We start from the raw sequence: 22836 nt of genomic DNA on the forward strand, positions 1-22836 counted from the left end.
TTAATTAACTAAACAAAAAATCGTTGGTCAACCAAAAAGTTTTATCATCCATTGGGAAATTTCCTAAAGGTTTATATAGAATGGCCCTAACTCGTGTTTTTTTTTTTTTGGAAGCCTAGATTTTCGTTTATTTCGATAAATGGTCCGTTCATACATACATATATCCTATTTAGCCAACAAATCTTACCTGTATATTAAGGTAACTTTTTTTTTAAGAAAACAAACACATAAATGAGGCTTAAAATATTTTTGAGTACAGTGTAACTTTTATTGACATTTTAGTATTTTAAAAGAAAATTAAAACAAAACTGTTATTGAAAAATACAGATTGCAAAATATCCTATTGTCAAACGCTAAAGTCATCATGAAATTTTTGAGCATCAAAGAGTTGCTAGCTATTGCCGAAATCATAGTGGGGGTATATAGAGGTTCCCAGAAAACATAAAACTATTTTAAAATTAATGTTTACATTTAAAATTGCAGAGCTTGAGTTTGTACAACTATTTTCTAACCGATTTCTATGATGAGAAATTACTGGACCTGTCACTATTTAAACATCACTGCATTTGCATTTCTCTCAGTTTTATTTGCTACTTTAATGCTTGTGGCACTTGGTTTTGGTATTCAAATGTTAAAATTACAAGAATGTTAAATCGGGTACATGTAAGTTATTTAAATACATACATATGTATGTATTTCCATATTTAGAAACATTTTAATTGCATTTCCACTTTCAGAAAGTCCTGGTCTATATTGTTTTAAATGTTCTATTAGTTGCTACTCACTTTTCATATAAAGCCAATTATGGCCCTTTAGTTTGGGGTTATTTCGATCAGCAGATATTTTTCGACGAAATCGAGCGTATGCAAATGAGTTTTTATATTGTTTTGCTTTTATTGACTTTATCTGGCGTTATTATTGGTTTTAATGTTAATTTTATACGTTTTCGTGTGGTTCATTTATTGAAGAAGAAAAAACAAAATCAAGTGTAGAGGAATCATAAACCCCTGGTTATACCTGATAAATTTTTATCATGATAAACTTCAAAATGGTTGTCTAGATAAAAAATTATCAGGTATAGTGTCCATTTATTAGTATTATTGCTTCATTATGACAAAATTGTTAGTCTGCTTTTACAGAGAGTGGCAAGAATATAGAAGGGGGTACACACTTGCTTGTACTGGCAAGTCTCTCCAATTCTCTTTTGTTTTCTTATTTTCACTATGGCGTCTATGTATATGATTTTGACATACAAAATTGGACACAGACTTGCTGTGTGTAAACAGACGATCAAGTTTAAAAGGGAATCGACGAGACTTGCTTCAAGTAAATTTGCTGTGTGTAAAAGCAGACTTAGTGCTTTTGCTCAGACAACTTTGTCTTGACAACAATATTTGATAAATATTTGTCAAGTCATTTTCATCATATGTCATTTTCATACAAAAAGACCGCCATTTAAAAAACAAAGAAAACTATGAACATCGTCATGTTTTCCGCACACATAAGAACTTCTTTGGTAGGAGTAAACTGGCACCTTTTATTTTCTAGGAAATTTTACAATCTGTATTTTTTCAATAAAATACTAGAATATCAATAATAGCCGTTTAGGCTAATTTTTAATACCAAACATTTATAATGAACATCCAAAATTACCACCTTGGACCTCACTCTAGACGTAGCTAGATCGTATTAGAATTTTTTAAGGAATTTTGAGAATCTACGAGAGTCACTGAGAAAGTTTCCAAATTTTCTTAATTTTTTTTTTTCATTTATTTTAATTATTAAAATAACTTGTTGTTTTACTTAAACACATACAATATAAAGACAGTATTATAAAATTAAATATATAAAAAATATATAAATACATTTCAAATAAAAAAAAAAAACACTTTATGTTTGTAATTCGAACTTTTCAATATAAAATTCTCAAGAATTTGACATTTTCCAAAAGGAGAGGATTGAATTCATTTTAATATCAAGTAAGTAAATAGTAGTAATTATTTGGAACACCTTAATTAAATTTGTATTTGGATCGTTTTGGTTGTTCATTTAAATGCCACGATAAGATCGGTGGGCCAAGAAGGCACTAATAAAGTACAGAACACTGTTCACTAAACCCATGACGGCAGCAGCCATGTAGGCGTCATGTTTTCTGTATCTGTCGCTCACCGAAATGATCAAAATAGTGGAACAGATCAGCAGTAAAATGGCAGCTACACTGTGATAAATTAGTTCCTGTAAAGAAACAAAAAGGGATTATTATGATTATTAAACAAATATTTCCTCAGCTAGTGTAACAAAACTTACATAAATAGTTTTTGATATAATTCCTCCCGTGCTCAGTGATGTTAAGCACGACAACAGTAGACAGAATGTGCCAATCATAAATGTCACCGACATTAAAAAGGCAAAGACCACACCATCGATGCCATTCCAACAGGCACCATTTGTTTGGTAATAACTGAAAATGCCAACCATGGCACCACCAATCAGCTGAAAATAATAAATAAAGCAATTTTACAATAAAATAAACTATTGGGGTATTCAAACGGTCTGCTTTTAGATCGTATTGTCATAATGTCCTAAAATATTATTTTAGTTTAAACAAATTGTTGTTCAAAAAGTCTTATTAGTCTGGAACTTTTTTAGTTTAAACTAAAATAATATTTTAGAACATTATGACAATACGATCTAAAAGCAGACCGTTTGAATCCTTCATATTTATTTAGAATTAGAAATAAAGCGAAAACTTACCAATTCGAATAATTTAAGCAGACCCGAAAAGCTTTTCAAATAACCAGTATTCAACACAATATAGGAAGTGTTAGTGGTGCTGGTGGTGGTGCGGGTAATGGTTACAGAGTGGGACATTTTGAAGAGATTTTTAGGTTAAAGGGGTTGCAATAAGAAATCTGTAATGAACAATAAAAAAATATTTGTTTATATTAAAAATTATTATTTGTATCCAGAAATATGTAGGTCACCGTTTAATATAGCTTTTAATAATTAAGTAAAAAAAATATGTATTTGTAATTTCTCAAGGCAAACATGTTTTAATAAATTTCATTGAAAACACAACATCATCATCATTATTCTAGTTCATTGGAACGACCAGTCAGTCAGTCAGGCAGTCAGTCATTCGTATAAATATAAAATTTACTTGTTATTTTTCAATATTTTAAATACATAAATAAGAAAAAAAAATGTGTTTAAATTTTATACAAAATCGTATGCGTCATAAATGAGCAACAGTGGAACATTACAAATAGAGAAATTAGAATTTGCGTTAAACATTTTGTAATGAAAAAAAAAAAATAAATTAACAAACTGGCGGTTTAGTTAAAAAGCTCCAGTTAATCAAGGTGGGGTAATGTTAAGATTAAACTACAGTTATCTGTTATTAAATATTGATGACGATTACTTTAAAATACCGTTTCCGTTATTCTAAATGTAATTCTTTCTCTTTTTATGATCAAAAATATTTGTTTTGTAATTAGTTTCTTCTATTCATTCTTCTGAGCCACTGTGCCCATATTCAAATAAAAGTATTTTTCAATTCAAAATCTTAACTGATAAAAGTTTGATGGAAAACATTTTGTTTGAAAATCATATTCTTTTTTTTTCTTTCCTTTGACATTTAAATGTATTTCTAGTGTCATCCACACATATATCCACAAACTCAAACATTCCTACAACCAAATACAACTCGGTCACACTAAAATTAACTTTGAATATTTTTCCGAAATGTCAAAATTTTTCGAGGGTATATGTGTGCCTTATACAGTATGGCAAATATTTCCTATGACGTCATTAAATTCAATGCTATTTTTTAAAATTTAAATATTTAAGTGTTGATTTTATTTATGTATGTATACATATATTTATACGAATTGTTGTTGTTGTAATGAAATTAATTAAGACTTTTTTGTTTTACAATTCTGTTTAATGTTGTTTATTTTACGGCTTTTCCGGGGAGGTCACTTAATATTGAGGCGATTTTTATGTTTATTTCATTTGGCAGAATATTTTGTAAACAGGTGAATTGGACATATTGTTTATAATTGTGTGAAAACAAAACGAATATTTAAAAAAAGTCTGTTTAAATACACTGTGTGTAATTTTTTGAGTCATGGAAATATAACCATATACGGACACCATACGTGATAAAAGACCAAAAAAAATTACCCGTGTCTCCCAGTTTTGCCCAAAGTCATGCACTTGTTTTTTATGGGCCCCCAAAGATTTGGGGCCTCGGTGTCATTTTAGCAAAAAAAGTGATCAGTTTCTCAGACCCATATCTAAAAAATAAAAATATAGGATCAAAAAAACTTCATCTTCAAGAACAATAATTTTTTAAAGCTGCCTAAAAGTATGCTTTAGTTTATAATAATTTAATAGTTTATGGCCCAAAACACTTAATTCCTTTATATTGACCTACCTAAACGGTGTTAAGAATCATTCGTTCTAGAAAGTTGTTTATTGAGATCTTAGGCACATTTTTGTAGTTGATTGTTTTCATGAATTTTCAACGGTTTACTACCTATGGACCTGAACAGTGGAAAAAAGGTAAAAAAAATCAATTTTTTTAAAGTTTTTTGCGATTTTGATGATGAAGTTTTTTGATTTTATATGTTCTTTATGACAAGGGCTACAACTTTGCCTCAGAGAGTAAATCAAAATTCCGAATTGTTTGCAAGATATGAGCCTGAGAAAATGATGACTGGTTTGATGATTTGGGGTCCCATAAAAAAGGGCATGACTTGGGCAAAACTGGAATACACGGGTCTTTTTTTTGTCTTTTATCTCGTAGTTGTGTCCGTATATGGTTATTTTTTTCGTGTTGCACTGTGATATATAAATAGTAGGACTATCGATGTTATTAGAAAAATGAATATAAAGCTATAGATCTGAAATTCTGTCTGTACGTTTCCCTCAATATTTTAACAAATTTAGGAACTTTCAACATGAATTTAGGAACATATGTAAAAATGTATGCTACTTAGGGACAATTATTTAGCTTCTAATGGTACTTTTTGATATTTATTTTTTTTTTCAAATCTGTGATGTAAATTTCTTATAATTGCTCTAATTATTTTTATCTAACAGATGTTTAAAATCATACAAGATGTTTATAATTTTAAACACAACAAAAATAAGTTTCTTATCAATACAAATATGTAGAACAATTTGAAGTACTCTGAAGAAATCTTCCCCTCTTTTGCTTTCTTAAGTGTTTTATTACAATAAAATTGGTTCATGATCAATGTTTTTCTATTTATTGGAATTATTTTTTATATTAAATGATTTATGTTGTTTTTATTTTATTATTTATAATACTATGTCCAAGTTTTAATTGCTCGTAAGGCATTCAAATGTGTTGAGAATTGTTAAATGGCAAAAATGTTTAAATTAAATATTTATTGGTTAATAGCCAATTATTTATTATAAATATTTAACTAAGTACTTTTCAAGCCATAATTAATAATAATACTAATACTATTATGTATGTGTATACATATGTATGTCCATTTATTAATATTTGCCAAAAATAAGGCGAAAACTAAAAATTTGGTTTTTAGAATTTATTAATTTATTTTGGAATCTAAACAAACAATGACGTCTTAATAAAAACTTCGCTTTAATTTTATATTATACTGAAAATTAAAAAAAAATTATAAACAAATTTTTATTGTATTTTTGAATTTAAAAGAGCAAGTTTAAAACTGTCTTAAACAACAAGTAATAAGCAGTTTAAAACTCAATAAATATGTCTTTTTTTAAATTTCCGGTCTTATACATTTCATTTTATTTATTAATTCGGGATTCCAGTTAAAATTCCAGTTCATTCAATGAACACAACAAAGCAAACAAATTTGGAATTTGATTATATTTAAAAATAAATTTATTTATGTATTATTTAAATTATTTGCTTATAAATTATATTTACTATTTATTTGGTTAGTTTATCTTAAAATAAATGTACATAAGTACTAATATGATGTCATTTAAGTGAATTATTCATATATTCTTTATTTGTTGCTGTATTCTATGGTTTCTTTTTGATCGTTTAAATTTTAATTTTACATGATTTAAAATAAATTCCAAGATTTCAAAAAACACAACAATAACATCAACTTTTTTAAGAGGGTGCGTTTGTTTTCATTTTTATCAGTGATTTTTAAGTATTTCAAAGGTATAAAGTAACAATTTTGGTTATTTCCTGTTTTTTTTTTCTTTCTTGCTTGTTATCGATGATGTGATATTTAATTTGAGGTTTAAAATTCCAAGTTTTAGTTCAAATTAAAACAAACCTAAAATGTTTTACCTGACTGAACAATATAAATTAAGGGGAAAAATATAAAGGGCTTTTAAACTTGTTTCTAATATTTAGTGTAAATAAACTGTTTAACATTTTTTATAAAAAATTATAAAATTTTTTCATACATACCAATAATATGAAATAAAATGTATATTTCTTGTAAACTATTGCTCCGATCCATTTTTTTACAAGTTTTGAATTTGTAAAAAATGTCTCAAGAAGAATAATAATTATGGAATACCACATAATATATTGAGTTTTATAAACAGTTTTCCAATTAGGACAGGTCACAATCATTGTTGCCAGATTTGCCGATTTATCGGCATTTTGAAAAATGGCAAAGTGCGATTTGCCGATTTAGGTACTCAAAATGAAGATTTTCTGAAAAGTCAATTTTTACATCAAGTTTTTCATATAATCTTTTAATTAACTATTATATAATGAATACAAATTGAACCGTAATTGTTTTTGTAAGAAAGAAGACCATATATAAAAATAGAATCCGAATTTAAAGAGCTTAAATTACTTGATTTTAATAATTTAGTGAATCAAAATGTAAAATGTTTTTTGAACAATTTTTTGAAATTTTTAATTTTAGTCGTCCGCCAATGTTTATAACAGCTACTTGAAGGATTTCTATAAACCTATACTAAGGAATTATTAAAATTAATTAACCCTCCGTTACTCGCATCTAATCTAGTTGATACAGGCACAATTTTTCTATTGTAAATTTTTTTAAATACCCTAAGTTTTAAGCTATTTTTTGATAAAAATATATTTATACTGCAATTTTATTTTTATTATTCTTTTAAATACTTTGAATTTAATATAGTTTTTATGTTTTCGAAATAAAAAGTGAAGAGATTATTTTCAAACGCGCCATTCTTTTATTGATATCAATTTGATACATTACGACCAGTCTCGATTAAAAATGATTGCGACTAACGGAGGGTTAAGCCTGATACTTGATTTTCCCGAAATTGACACATTGTTGGTCCGAATTTCGTATACGTTCTAAACGTTTCTAAATTGTTTATATATGTACATGACATTTGAAAAAGCTTTTTGCAAATATTTCAGCCTCAGATCGGCTTCCAGATCTTCCAGATTTTATTTAGATCCAGAACAATACCTGAAATATTGTTATACCATTCATACTGTAAGTTATTTTGGACCTTCGGAAAGTTTATTTCAACGAACATCGAAATATCGAATACTCTATTTATTAGGATAGCGAATATATGTATATAAAATACAAACGGTATGATAAACTTATATATACCCTTGCCACTCATATTGAAGAGTGTGCATTTAATTTTTATATACAAATATTAAATAATTCTTATTATATAACACCTATTTTATAACATTAATTCTTTTAATATGTGGATTCTTTATTGAACTGTTAGTTATTTCTAAAATTTCGCAAAAAACAAGGTATTTTAATGTTTTCCGATTTCTTGACGATTTCAAAAATATTTTGCCGATTTTGACGATTTTTTAGTCCAATTTTGACGATTTTATACCAAAATTATATGGCAACAGTGGTCACAATGTTCACAGTCTCTGGCAGTAAAAATGTTCACCAGGTGCATCCACAACAAGTAACAGTTTGTTGCGGATTTTGCGAAATTATTGGTCAGTATTTCCGAGGTAATCACTGTCAACCAGGTTTTTCAGGCCGAAACCTAACAAAACCTAATATTCTGCCAAAATAAATCATTATTTGAACTAATCCGAAACAAACCAAAACCTTTCAAATCGCACACCCAGTTCAAAAGTGACACAACTCAAAATTAATTGTTCGGGTTATATAAACATAGTTTAAGCTCTAAATAGATAAACACTTGTTTATCTATACAAAAAATATCAGTGCATTCTATTGTTGTTAACTGTTGCTAAAAAAAACACTAATGTCTTTCATTATGTTTCAATTGGTATATATTAATTTTCGATTTCTGAAAAATTAAAATTTCGAGTTGTGTCACTTTTGAACTGGGTGTGCGAAATGTACTATTAATTTCCGAACTCCATTAATCCTGTTTTTCATCTTCAGTTAAAAAGGGTTTTTTAAGAGAACAGTTTTTATTGGATGCTAAGATATATGTATATATGTAACTTTTTTGGATATTCACCCCTATCGCGAATCAATCACCCCTATGGAGATTCAATATTTCACATGAAATATGTTTTCGTTCATAAACTTTGTTCACGTGAAATAATTCCCCTGGTTGTGAAATTTTAAGATGGAATTTTGTAAACAATAAACAGCTATTATGAACAAAATCAACTATTGTGAATGAAAAGTTAATGGGAATATCACACTAGCAATTTTCCCTTCGAAGGAAATGGATATTTAATGGGAACATAAATTTCACATGTTATTGCCGATAGGTGTAATTAATTAATTGACTAAAATCTTAATTCGGAATTAAAAACTGGCAGCTTTTATTTAAATAGTAATCATTCATTGTTAAATTATTCATTTAAACTTTAAAAGATTAATTTTTTGTCAATTCAAATCTAATCCAAATTAAATTTAAACTTGCCCAATTCACAACTGATGTCGTAGTGTTGTAGCATTGTATGTCATAAATATTTTTCAAACAATTTTTTCGAAACAAAAACAAAACATTAATAAAAAAAATTACGACATACAACGATACAACGCTACGACACCAATTGTGAATTGGGCAACTGTTTTTTTTTCATTCAATTTGTTTTTAATCATAAAATTAATAAATTAAAAATAGCATTAAAGCTATTTTGTAATGGATTTGATCATAGAGAACATAGAGCGGAAACTCGAAAAAAACTTAAACAAAAAAATTACTCAAAAAAGTTACACATACGAGTGTTGTTTTTGTTTTCACATAGTTTTTTTTACTAATACATTCTCACCACTTAGGTTTTTGACAACTGAGTTAGGTCTTTGACAGGAGAGTTTCCGCTCTATGTGTTTTCTCTATGGATTTGATTTCAAGAAAACCGGAATGACTCAATAAGGAATTAATTCTATAAATAATGAAATGTCAAAGGAATTATACCTAGGATTTAATTCGTAAGGAATTTTTTTAATGGAATGATTAAGAAAAAAACTTTCATTTAATTTTTAAAATTGTATTAAGAATTAATTCTTTCAAAACTTTGCTTTTAAACTTGATTTAAACTGTTTCAGGCGGAGTGTTTATCTTTAACTTATAAATGAAGCCAAACTCAAAAATAATGTGTCACTGAAATTTGAGCTGTATTGATACTTAACCGATTAAAAGTACTTTTAGAGCATCATTTTCTAAATCCCGGCGCCAATGATATTTTTTATATCAAAAACAAAACATAAATTTTTTTGTTTGTTTTCCATACAAATTATAATGCTTTTAAAAGACAAAGCAACCCCTACAAATTCAGGAGTTGATTTAATTACACCCTACATCATGAGTGTCAAGGGTATATATAAGTTGGTCACTCCGTTTGTAATTTCTACATTTTCTTTTTCGAAACCACAAAGTAAGGAAAGTTAAATTTTTAGTAGGTAGACTTAATACAAATTGAAATTTTAATACTTCTAAGGATAATCATTACATACATTCTGATTTGAAAATTGAAATGAATTAGGCATTGTATCTAGAGTTATCTTATTTGGAATTCTTAAATCTTTTTATTGAATTTTCACCGATTATTTGAAAAATGTTACTGGGAATTATTCTGGGAATTACAGGAAATAATTTCTGTTCGGGAAATTAGGAACCCTAGTTTAGCTGCATAAAATAAAACTAAACTTAAATCATTCATTTGGCAGCAAAACAAAAACTTGTTTAAAATTGAAAACAAAATCACAAAAACTTATTAAACAAATTCAAATTTCAACAAATATGTAAATATCCATTCTATTGCCAATTATTCACAATAATGACATGTAGTCGCATAAACCTTAATTTATATATATTCGTCATACGCCTAGTAAACCATGAAAAATTCAATATTTTTTTGCTTAAAAACTAATTTTTCAAAATGTACTAGGTATTTTGAAATAATAAAGTAGTTATTGATCATTGAATTGTTGAGCAGCATTTAACCAAATAATTATAATAAGTAGACGAGGAGTATGATTATTGTATACATACAAACACAATTATTTATTTATAAAATGAGATCATCGTATAAGGCACAGAAATATTGAAATACTACAGTAGTAGCCCACATTAAATAAATAAAAATATACACACACATGTTACTTGTTGAATTTTGGCAAAATTTCGAAATTTCCAAAACGTTAAATGAATTTGTAGGAAAAATTTATTTGGCTCTAAAAAGTAAAAACAAATTTTGAAAAAAAACAGCAAAATGTTGTGTTTATAATTTGAAAATATTGGAAAAATAAGAAATATACTTGTGTATAAAAATACAGTAAAAATAAAAAAAGAATTAAGAAAATTTAAATCAGTACCACACCCACGCACAATAAAATTTTGAATATTATTTTTAAAATTTTGATTTTTTTTATTAATATTTATTATAATTTAAAAATATAATTATTAAAAACAATTATTTAAAACAGTCTTTTAGAAATATGTCAAAGTTTCACACATTTTTTTTTAATTTTATGTAGTTATTTTTGACATAAATGTTTCTTACTTTTTTTTAAAAAAAAAAAACTTTATAATATTTTTGAACTTCGTTAAACCGTTTAATTTAGCACGTCTTTACACGCGTACGTTTAAATTTTAACTGAACTGAAATCGAAACCAAAAAATTTCTTTAGCACAAATTTCGTTTTCAATATTATTTTGTTTTGTGTTCTCCTTTTGTGCGAATGGAATACATACATACATATTTATTTACTTTGCAGTAGTTGATTTGTTTTTTTTCTTCATTCTTTCTACAATTACTCGTACTCTTCAGATATTCTTTATAGAGAAAATGACGTCATATATTAAAAGTATAAATAAAAAAACAACACAAATGCTAACAAGTTGTTTCTTACAATAGAACATGTAAACAAACAAACAATTGTTTAGAATACAAAATAATAACAAATACAAAGTTGCTCTCACACATAAATACGCAATAAATTTATTTTTAATTACATTTTTATTTAACACCGGTATATTTATGGTTTTGATAAGGCCTTGAGAGCTGGCCCTAAGAAACACAATAATTTTTTTTGTTTTAATTATAAACAAAATGTTGATTAATTTCTCTATAATCAAAGTTACTCTGGTTTGTTATTTTGCTAACTGACGTGATGTCTCACTCACCTACACTCACAAATGCACTTGGGTTGTGTTTTCATTGATAACATTTTTTACTGTTTGTGCTTTTTTTTGAAAATGACTCATTTCACTCACTTGGTTTTTACTTCAGTATCCGATACAAATATGTTTGTATATATACAGTGCGCAACAGAAAAATAGGTTACATTTGTTAAAAGTGGTTTCGGTTTTGAAAACGAATACATATTTAATAAAGATATTTATAGACGGCAATACTGAGTATTAACACTTTTCAAATTTAAAATATTATTGAAATCATTCGGTATTTCAAAAAATCGTTTCGAAAAATACATTTCTTGTATACACGATAGTATTACAAATATTTTATTTGTTTGTTGATTGATATTTTTCTGCTAACTTTATTTTTATTTGATACTAGTTGATCGCCCCGGTAGAATTTACTAATGTTAGTTCTTCAAGTTTCTCCAACCCACTCACACCAGGCTGTTCTTATTTATTTGCAAATAAAATATCTAAATTTGTACTGCATACTTTAGGGAGCTTTTTATTACAGTAGATTGGACTCACAAAAAAAGAATTTACGAGTTTTACCCGGAATTTAAATTTTTTTTCTTTACAAACCCTCTCCTGAAAATTTCGAATCGAATAAAAAAAATCAGCCAAATCGCTCCAGCCGTTCTCACGTGATGACATTACATACATGGACCATTTAATTTTTATATACATATATAGATTTTCTTGACATTTTTGTTTTCCTTATTTGTATTTATAAAATACATACCCGTTTTAAAAAATTTTGGAATGCCGACCGTAAATCAAAAAAATCATTTGTATTTTTTGAAAATCTAATACAATTTTTGTTTAGACGATGAAATTGTATTATGATACTTGAAATTTTGAAAAATATTAATACTCAGTACTGCCGTCTATAAATACCTTAAATAATTAAAAATCCAAAAAAGATTTTAAGAAATTGAAACTTTGGTTTCATTATTACAGACATTATTATAGGTTTTCTGTGGTATAGAGATCTGGCGATTGTGCAGGCCACTGCAAAACACTACCTCATTGGATTGTAATCATTTTGTTACAACCCTAGAGGCGTGTTTCGGGTCATTGTCATGCTGGAATCTCCAAACTCATATTTTTCTCAGCATATGGATACATTTAACATAATCTAAAATGAATCTGTATATGATTCCAGTCATAGTATGTTTTATGATACGAATTGGAACCATACCTTGCCCTGAAACACAGTCCCACAACAATAACTGATGCTTTTTGTCAGTTATACATAGATGTATTTTTAGCATGATCTGCATATGTTGGCGTATGAGTAATATTGATCAATCACAATAAGTATTCCTACCTTGCGCACAATTTAAGTCACCAGGGTCCGATTGGTCCGATTGGTTACCGAGTACCTATGATATAAATAATCTATTGTTATAATAAATAATAAATGTTTATAAAAAAAACTAGCTGAACCCGGTCCGCGTTGCTGGCCCTTAGAAAACATCTGTTTTATATTGCATCTCGATCTCGATTTTAATATACAATGTCGGACAAAACTAAAGCACGGATCCAACCTTCAATGTTAATACATCTGGTGGCATTCCGGTTGGTTGCAATGAATTCAAAAATTCTGTAGGACAATTGACGACATGTTCTTCGTTCATTACTGTGTCAATCGATTTGTATTTCATTGTTTCGCCAGGCAGTTCCAATTGAATTTGCTCATTGAGCTTGTTGACGGGAGCAATTGCGAGAAGTGCTTGGAAAAATTTTTTCATTGCGCCAATCAGTACGTCCTTGTGATTACTGTAGTCATCATCTTTATTGAAATGAAATGCCGCCAACTTTAAATCGATTCATTCTCTTGATCGAGCCATTCGTGAGCGATTGGCTTATAGTCCTTCAATGTTCTTTAGGAATTAAAAAATTTTATATAAACCGAAGCCGGTTAACCGGGTTTTTTATATGATTAAACCCGAAACCGTTAATCCGAAAACTGGGTTTTTGAATTTGCCGGTTTATTGGACACTCTAGTTACAGAACATCCAGCAACAAATTTCGCATTTTACAAATCTCATGCGATTTGAAAATGTTGTCTGGTCCCGCTTCACTTGTACAATTGGGGCAAAAAGTATTAAAATATCCCAAAGTTTTGGGTTATTATCGTGACATTATTGCGGAGTGCTTCATATATTGTTAAGTTTTTACCTTTTAAAACGTTGGCATATTTCCTTTAAATAATCATGAATCTTTTTAATTGCAAATAAAAGCGTCAAGTAATTTAAAAATTATACTCTTTGTAATTTGTTGATTCCAGCGGTATCCTTAATAGCAATTTCGTAACATTTATACAAATATTTCTGGAGAATATGCACCTAAAATCTGATTAAAAACAAAAATTTTGATTTAAATTGAATGTTAAAAGAAAAGAATTTTTTTTTCAGATAGATAATCTGTCTATACATGTTAATTGGAAGATATTTACAGTAAAGTCCTTGATTTCTTATTAAGTGGTTTTTCTTTGTCACTGACTGTAGCTACTATATACTATATTTCCTCAGTTTACTTGCGTTTGCCTGAGTTTTATATGAAATTCTATAAAATTAAGGTGGGAGAGTGAGCCAAATTTGTTGGCGTTTAACTGCACATACAGACATTTGGCATTGTTATTGTTTTTTTGAAACAAAAAAGCTTTGTAATGTTAACTTTTTAAAGGTACAGGGTGTGCCATAAACAAAAACATTTCTTTAAAGAAATTATTCAATCCAAAATAGCACGTTTTGTTATATAGTTTTGTATTTTTAATAAAAACATGATTTATATATGTATATGGAATTTAAATATCTATGTATGTGATGATATCAATGTAGCATAGTTTCAAATATTAAATCATCATATGTAATTAAATTTAGCAGTTTGTTTGAGGTTGTTAGTAATATTTCTATAGTTTAATAAAGAATTTTATTTATAAATTTTCTTATAAATATTGCACCAAATGTGGTTTAGGGTTGATTTTATTTTTAAAAACTTATAGTTGCATAAACCGCAAATCGCTGAAATAATTATTGTTTATTATACATACATATAATATACAAGTGTGTGTCATCGACAAATAACCCTCCTAATGGCTTTGAGTAAATTTTCAAATATTTGTTACAATTAATTTCTAATATTTATATATAGCAAGGTTGGCTACCGTTGCCGAAATAAATACCGTTATCGCTATTTTATAAATAATTTTAAATTATGAAAATAACACGTGACAGCTAGTTTTTTATTTTCCTAAAATTTATTAATAATTTAAGTCAGACCAAAATTACCATTATCATTAAAGGTATTTATAGACGGCAATACTGAGTATTAATATTTGTCAAAAACTCAAGTATCATAATACAATTTCATCGTCTAAACAAAATTTGTATTAGATTTTCAAAAAATACAAATGATTTTTTTGATTTACGGTCGGTATTCAAAATTTGTTTAAAACAATTCAAAAACTTTTTATTTTCATATGTATCGGGTATGTATTTTATAAATACAAATATAGGCAAACAAAAATTCAAGAAAATATAAAATAAAAATAAAGTTTGCTGAAAAATATCAATCAACAAAGAAATAAAATATTTGTAATCATGATATAAAAAAATTACAAGGTAGTTTCATTTATATTTTTTTGACAAGAAAGGGGATTTTTGAAGTTTAGTTTATTTGTAAATATTCAGTGAAGCGTTGCCACATTTAGAAAAATGTTACAATACTCCGAGAAATTTTCAATGAAATTCACAATACTACAATTTATATTTAAAATAGATAAAAAACGGATTAATCTAAGACGTGTGCCTTTATATCACATAGGCCATGACAATTAAGAGCTGCCCGAAGATAGTGATACCTTTTTCAATCAGACTTTAAAAAAATGGATGTTTTTAAATTTATCATAGAAATTCTAACGTTGCCTTAATTGTTGCATCAAAAGGATTTTGTGGTCGATTTTCTTTTATAAAACTAGCCTGTGCTACAAACGTGTTATTGCAGTCTTTACTGGAACTACTTTCTGTGTTGGCTAGAGATTTGAGAGAAGACTTTTATCCCTATTTTCAACGTGTCCTGTATAGATTAATATATTTGCTCAATAGTCATGATGCTAATCAATTGGAGTGAACTTTTAGTGTGTTTCGCTTATCTATTTATGGTTCTTAAGCCGTTTTTGAAACGCAATATAGGCTTTGTCTTCATAACACCTTTGCTGGACGAGAGACGCTATGAAGAACGTGTTACCAATTATGCCGTTTTTCATTTATTGCTCGGTATGTTCGTGATTATGGCAAGTTCCAGGAGTTTATATTGAAAACTATAGAGCGTGAACAAGCTGATAGTGTGCAAGGCTGTGGGAGTTTATTGAGATAAAGCGCTTCGTAAAGGGACAATTCCATTGCATTGCCGGAGACTTTGCAGTTTATTTTAGAATCTTTGGTGGCGGATAAGAAGATATAACCACAACAGAGCCAGCTGTTGAATGATACAGTCAAATATTCCACTGTATCATTCATCATACCAAGTATCGGTGAGCTGTCCCAATGAAATTGTCTCTCAAATCTTATTAAGAGATTACACATACGGTTGTACATTCGTAAAATTGTTCTCTTATTCGTAGAGGTGCAAGAGGTTTGTTCCGGCAAACAGCTTTGTGATTTAGTTGCAGATATAACCACAATCAAGCATAAATTAAATACTTATGTATATTAACGGTACTCAGGAATTGAAAATCTTGGCCAGAATTGTGTTGCTGCTCAATGCCTTGGATAAACGCACAATAATATTTTGAATAAAATATTTTTAAATATACTTCAATAAAGGCAAAAATCGGATTAAGTTTAATGAATATGGTAGCTTTGTTTTAGACATAAACTTCAAATCCCCTTTATTGTCAAATGCCTTGTATTTTTTATATCATGTTCGTAATACTATCGTGTAAACAAGAAATGTTTTTTCGAAACGATTTCTTGACATACCGAATGATTTCAATAATATTTTAAATTTGAAACGTGTTAATACTCAGTATTGCCGTCTATAAATACCTTAAGAAATACCAGCAAATACCGTTATCGAAATAAACAAAAATAACGTTATCGCTAAGCTATCGTTACCAAAAAAAATCCAAATTAGCGTTACCGTTACCTTTTAACCGTTTCGAGTCGGTAACCAACCTTGATTTAAAGTATATCCTGGTAAGACATTTTAGTTTATGGCTAAAATCCTTTAAACGATAGTCATTTCATGTTAGTTTATATGATTTAAAATGTACATACATACATTTGTACAGCGTTTCTTTTATTTTACACACCCTTAATCAGAGTATCTATTGCTTTTGCATTAGTTAGTCAACAGTATAGTTTGTATACATTTTTTTAATATTTTATTTTGGCGTCCTAAAGTCTAGCCATTAATACCATCACATAAAAGTTTATTCAACTTTGTTATACTTTGTATTTTTTACTTTGTTTCTTGGAAAATTTCCTTCGTTAGCTCGCAAAACACAAAAGTACATTAGAACGATGGTGTAATAATGCAGTGTCTATTAAAATTTGTTGAAATACAATATAAAGTATATATATTCTGGATCCTTATAGATAGCGGGTCGATTAAGCCATGTCAGACGGACAGTCTGTTGAAATCAACTTTCCGAAGCCCACAAATAACTTACATGCACGATTCATGCATCAATATCTCCGGAATTCTTCCGTATCGGTTGCTATTTAAGATCGAAATGATCGGTCCACAAATGTCTGAGATATAAGGAAAAAAACCAGGACAACCTCGATTTTTTAAAGACCTTTGCAACGACATATATAAGACCATAAGTTGGATCTACAATGGGTCAAAATCGGAAAAAATATTTTTTAACCCGAATTTTTTTTCACCATAGGTTCTTTCGCTAAATATTAAAAAACAAAAAAATTTAAATTAAAAAAACTTGAAGAAAAAATTTAAAAAAAGAATTCGAAAAAAAATGTAAAAAAAAAAATTTTGTTTATCTAAAAATATTTAAAATTTTTATTTTGAAGTATAATTTGGTAAAGGGTATATAAGATTCGGCACAGCCGAATATTGCTCTCTTACTTGTTCCTATTCAAATTCAGTGGGAAAAACTCCCACAAGAATCATATATATATGATTTCCGCTCATGGATCCCCGGATGGATCCAGTTATCTATGACTACAGCTCGGAACTATCCTAAAAGGTGAGGAGACATCGGTCAGCCCATAGTCCACGAGATAGTATAAGATGAGATTCTCAGAACTAACAGGAGCCTGAGTTTCAGATACCAGAATACTCCGTATTATTGAAGTGTACAGGTACGAGGAGTTAGAAACCGTGAATCAGATGCCGTGAAATTCCACAGGTTTAAATGGTTAAGTTGAGAATTCCATGAGGGATTAGACGATATTTTGGTTTGAAGGCCAGAGGACATTTTCGGCTTTATTAAGGGATTGGGGTAGTTTTATTGTAGATAATCATGTTAGACTAGCGAGGGCAGAACTTTCATTGCTCTCCAGGTGTTCTGTCCTAAGAAATCTCCTGGGATTGTTAGCTCTTTTCGTTACTTCATCCCTTCTATATATTTTATTTTTTCTATTTGTTATCAATTATAATATATCTTGAAGGAAATCACATTGTACGCTGACCTTCTGAACCAAAACTTGGTTGGAAATGAGAAATTTTTTAGAGAAATTATTTGCTCTTAATAACTCAAAATTTCGAACTTAATTATCTGAATAAAAAACACTTTCGGATAATTCAAATTACAATTTTCTTAAATTCCCATTATTTTTGATCAAAACTTACAAAGATAAAGAATCTTTACAATTAATTAAACAAAACTTACAAAAGTATTTTTCTGATCATTCGCCTTTTGGTATTTGCTTCTGTGTTAAATTGTTTTATTGAGAACAAAAGAGAATTGTCTTTTTTAGAAATGTTTGAATATGAAATTTCTTTATTTTCAAAGGATTTGTTTTTATTTATTAATCAATTCCCATTTGATAGGATTCATTATTATGGTTGTTTTTGTTTGTTTGCTAATAAATATGATTAAGTCTTGTTAAAATGCGTATTTTTTTTTTCTTCTAAAAGCTAGAGAGAGATTGTATTTTTTTTATTATTTCGTTTCCGTTAGTATTAAGAACTCCAAGTTAAATCTAAATAATAAAAAAAGTAACACAAATAAAAAAGAAACGAACGATTCTAAGCAATTCTACGAGACTTGGTTTCGCGTGCAGAATTATGAATAGGAGGTTAACGTTAATGAACTGAATACACAAAAACAAATATAATTAAACGTACTCGAAGGACATTTGAAAGACGTTTGTAAGGTTTAATCCAAACCATCGTCAACAAAGTCAGGTTTCTTAGGAGCTTCATTAGGTTCATCTTCCTTGGCTGAAGCTGGTGGAGGAGTAGAACCAGCGCCATCGGCAGCACCTGCGGAAGCGCCTGGAAAACCGGGAACACCACCAGGGAAACTATTTTTAACAACATCAATAAGTTTAGCAATTTTGGGATTGGATTTATATTTGTCGATATTAGCAGGATTTTTAGCAATATCTTGCAGAGCAGCCATAACCTCAGGATCATTCATGCCCGACAATAAGTCACCCATATTCATGCCGCCGGGGAATCCACCGGGAAAACCTCCTGGAAAACCACCAGCACCGCCAGGGAATCCACCAGCCGATCCAGGACCTGAGGGAGCTGAGGGCTTTTGCTGTTTGGCCTGCTGTTGACGAGCCTTCTGACGACTCAATTCATCGGCTTTACGTTCACGTTCGGCCTTTTTGCGTTGCTGCTTCAAACGGTGCTGTTCGATTTTCTTAGCGTTTGGTGTGACTTCACGCAACCATTCGTCAGCTTCTTCATCGTAGTCAAGCTTGCAGGCCTGACGCAAATCCTTGGCGGCCTCTTCCCAATTGCCCAACAAACGATTGGCACGTCCACGGAATTTGTAGGCAGCCGCCGAATCACAATTTATTTCTAAAGCTTTATTACAATCGCGTATACAGGCGTTGGGCTTTTTAAGTTTCAAAAAGGCCTGACCACGTTTAGCATGGAATAAGGCATTGCCGGGATTAATTTCAATTGCTTGTGTATACAAATCGATGGCTTCTTGGAATTTCTGTTCGCTATAGGCAGCCGCTGCCTCTGCACGCAAATCGCCAGACTTATCGACTTCTTCTTCTGTAGGAGTTTTCGAAGAATCACCCATTGGTTGTTCGACATCATTGTCGGGTTCGATGACACCTTAAAAAAAAGTACGGAAGAAATGTAGTTTAAACAATAAGAACAGTGGAACAAGACGTGAGTTAACTCAATCACTTAAGTTAAGAAGAACAGACTATCTTCTATCTAAATCTTAGTCTATCCTCCATTTCATAGAAGTTCATTCGGATTGAAAGTAAAATTAATTTTGGATTTTTTAGAAAAAATAAAATAAAGTGTGTGGCAGGACTTTATTACTGCTAATTGTTAAAGGCAATCTTGCAGGTTTTGTAGAAATGATTTTACTTCTCCGTGCTTTTCAAAATTTCATATTTTATTTAATAAATAAAACAATTATTGTACAGAAGAGAGTTTATTACTTAAAAAGGATTTTAATATTTATTTAATTTACGTTCTTTACCCTAAAATACTGTCGCTATGGAATTAATGCTTAAATCATTCGAAATATTGAGGATGTATTACTGCTGTGCGGCAAATTACTGCTGTCATATAGATTCTGAACTGTGGTTTGGAAAATCGCTCTGGGGTTGAGAGATGTTGCCGCAACAGCCGTTGAATTATCAACGAAATTTGCCAAATGTTGTGCTGCAGCGGCAGTAGCAAAGTTTAAAGATTGATTAAAATGTAGATTGGCAGCAGCTGCCGTGGAAGCCGGAGATTGATTAAGGTTATGAGATGTTGAATCCATAGAGGAGCAAGATACTGCGCCAGACGGTTGCTGATCTTGACGTGTTTGAGCTCGGTTTAAACTTTCACCCGGATTAATGAGTCTTAAATCTAATTGATTGCCTTTGGAATCTAACCAACAGCCGCCAGGCTCTTCTCCGGTATAATGAGATATATTGGGATTTATATTCAAAAAGCCACGACCCTTCTTTGAGTCTCTGTTACTTAAAAATAGCAAACGGAATTCATCATGGAATACTTTGTAGTAGTAAAATGCAGAGACCGGTTTTATTTCGTCCTCTGTACACTTCTCCCGATACTCTTTGTACATGCGTTTTATCGACAGAGAATGATGAAGACAGCGCAGTTTGGCTTTTTTGCTGGGCAACCAAACGGGATAAGAGTTGATGTGATCTAAAATAGCCTGTTTGCGTTCGGGCGAGATTTTGTGTATCAAATGTTTGCCACGACCATCTACACCCGTGTAATTGCCCGTAGTTTTATCCGCGTATTTAATGGCGTTCTCAATAAACTTGCGATTAATACTCAGGGTATTCATCATGAAATGTTTACAGACTCTTTTATTTTCACTGTTTAGACCAGAACGTAAATAGAATCTTGTCTGGTAGGCACGGGTAGGACGATTTGTTTTACGAAATTCGGGCGTTGTGGGTGTTTCTACATCTTTCGTTTCTATACGTGCCAGTATGAAATCCTTACGTCTCTTAAAGTCTAAACTCCAAAAAATATCACAAATTTGTTTTCGTTCTTCTTCGCTAAAGTTCTGATGACACTTGAATGTACAGCGTATGGCGCAATTAATGGGCCGAGGAAAACGTTCAGGTTCTGGGTCACCAGGTTTGCGGCGTTTGGTTTTTTTCTTGGGCTTGGTATCTGTTAAGTTGCCCGTTTCTGGATCGAGAAACTGTTGAGGCTTTTGTGGTTTTTCTGGGCACTTTTCACTCAATTTACGTTCCTCTTCCTTTATTATATCCCGCAGAGGACGTACAATTCTCTCATGCTGCAGTTCAAAACCCTCGATGGCTTCTTTTATTTCGCGATTGGAAATACCCAAAGTGCCTGAGAAAAATTTACGACATACTTTCGTTAAATCATCGGTATTGGCGCTGGTTCTGTGTGTGTCCGCACTGCCCGTTTCGGTTTGTTCTGGCTCTTTAGTAGGGATAGTGGGAGTTTGGCCAATTTTATAGTATTTCAGGAAATAACAGCAATTATTGCCACGTTTTTTATTGCGTATACGTGTTAATACTGGTTTTCTTATGTGTTTGCGTATGAAATTGACTTTATCTTCTTTGCTCAGTTGCCAGTAGTAGTCGAAAATGTCTATTCTTTGACGCTTGCTGTATTTTGTGGTACATTTGTGTTTGCAGGTCTCTAGGCAATTATGTAAACGAGGAGTCTTCTTCTTTTTCCTGCGCGTTTTACTCCCTGACATTTGGGTTAATAATATAAGAGGTTCATCGTCATCATCATCGTCGTCGTCGTCATCTTCAAATTCTTCCTCATCAGCCACTTCGTCTTCGGAGTCATTAGTATCATGTAATTCCCGTTTACCCGTAAATGAATATTCTCCATATTCGTCATCATCTGCCTCGTTGGCTTCATATTTATCCACACAATAATCTTTATCGACATCTGAATCAAAGTAAACCTCCGCTTCCTCTTCATCTTCTGCATCGGGTTCAAATTTGTCCTCACTCAATTCACATTTAATCTCTATTTGTGGCGTAAAGAGCGGGTCATTTGGATCGGTATTTTCGATTTTGTCTTTCGTCTCAACATCACCCACATTCAAAGTGAATTCCTTTTTCACCCTAATACTCTGTTGTAGCTGTGTCTTTTTTAGACTGGTTCCATCTTTTCTTCTTTTCGAAATTGCCTTTTTTGTGATGCCTTTTTTAGGTGATTTTTTTCTTCTTGTTGTCTTTTGTTTTTTTACAATCTTGGGTGGTTTGTCATCCAGATAAAGAACATTGGGTTCTAAGAGCGGTTGACTGTGGTTGGCTGCAAGCATATGGCAAAAAGCACATTATCAAAATTCGATGATATTAATTGGCTAATTGCATGTTTTTTTTTTGGTTTTTTTTTTTTCAAAATGTGTGAGTGTTTTAAAGTGTATTAATAACCAGTTATATATTGTTGTTGGAATTTTTATAAGGAAAAATATGAATTTTCAGCTTATGGTGACAAAAAAGCAATTAATTTGATAAGATGGTTCTTTAAGCCATCACGAACATAGATTTTTTCATCATAACGACTTAAAAACAAGTATAATTTTAAAAATGTTGACAGTTTTTTTATAGA

At 30.1% G+C, this 22836-nt stretch overlaps 4 protein-coding genes across 4 annotated transcripts in view; 1 reads left to right on the forward strand and 3 right to left on the reverse strand.

Annotated features, from left to right (window-relative positions):
* The first annotated feature begins 364 nt into the window (after positions 1-364).
* Positions 365-992, forward strand: LOC135956725 (uncharacterized). Its single transcript, XM_065507292.1, has 3 exons — positions 365-418; positions 484-667; positions 742-992. The coding sequence occupies exons 1-3, from the start codon at positions 365-367 to the stop codon at positions 990-992; spliced, it is 489 nt and encodes a 162-aa protein (XP_065363364.1).
* A 754-nt stretch (positions 993-1746) lies between these two features.
* Positions 1747-11024, reverse strand: LOC135958775 (uncharacterized). The gene is made up of 4 exons (XM_065509672.1): positions 10955-11024; positions 2755-2912; positions 2308-2493; positions 1747-2235 (listed from the first exon to the last, which is right to left on the reverse strand). The coding sequence occupies exons 2-4, from the start codon at positions 2869-2871 to the stop codon at positions 2050-2052; spliced, it is 489 nt and encodes a 162-aa protein (XP_065365744.1). The 5' UTR covers positions 2872-2912; positions 10955-11024; the 3' UTR covers positions 1747-2049.
* A 7536-nt stretch (positions 11025-18560) lies between these two features.
* Positions 18561-22836, reverse strand: part of LOC135956364 (hsc70-interacting protein 1-like) — a 33297-nt gene continuing 29021 nt past the window's right edge. The window contains exon 3 of the mRNA XM_065506823.1: positions 18561-19866. Coding sequence (XP_065362895.1) covers positions 18944-19866 — 923 coding nt within the window. The 3' untranslated portion in view covers positions 18561-18943. The remainder of the gene's footprint in view (positions 19867-22836) is intronic.
* On the reverse strand, positions 19884-22664 carry LOC135956365 (uncharacterized). The gene has a single exon (XM_065506824.1). The coding sequence runs from the start codon at positions 22544-22546 to the stop codon at positions 20276-20278; it is 2271 nt and encodes a 756-aa protein (XP_065362896.1). The 5' UTR covers positions 22547-22664; the 3' UTR covers positions 19884-20275.

This window comes from Calliphora vicina, chromosome 4, assembly GCF_958450345.1.
Source record: "Calliphora vicina chromosome 4, idCalVici1.1, whole genome shotgun sequence".
In the NCBI taxonomy this organism is placed as follows: Eukaryota; Metazoa; Arthropoda; class Insecta; order Diptera; family Calliphoridae; genus Calliphora; species Calliphora vicina.

Bases quoted from the DNA above. Each gene is read 5' to 3' on its own strand.
- LOC135958775 (XM_065509672.1), bottom strand. From the start codon at position 2,871: ATGTCCCACTCTGTAACCATTACCCGCACCACCACCAGCACCACTAAC. The intron at 2,494-2,754 runs GTAAGTTTTCGC...TATTATTTTCAG, and splicing joins TGCTTAAATTATTCGAATTG to CTGATTGGTGGTGCCATGGT. The intron at 2,236-2,307 runs GTAAGTTTTGTT...GTTTCTTTACAG, and splicing joins TTATATCAAAAACTATTTAT to GAACTAATTTATCACAGTGT.
- LOC135956725 (XM_065507292.1), top strand. From the start codon at position 365: ATGAAATTTTTGAGCATCAAAGAGTTGCTAGCTATTGCCGAAATCATA. The intron at 419-483 runs GTATATAGAGGT...TTAAAATTGCAG, and splicing joins TTGCCGAAATCATAGTGGGG to AGCTTGAGTTTGTACAACTA. The intron at 668-741 runs GTTATTTAAATA...ACTTTCAGAAAG, and splicing joins GTTAAATCGGGTACATGTAA to TCCTGGTCTATATTGTTTTA.
- LOC135956365 (XM_065506824.1), bottom strand. From the start codon at position 22,546: ATGCTTGCAGCCAACCACAGTCAACCGCTCTTAGAACCCAATGTTCTT.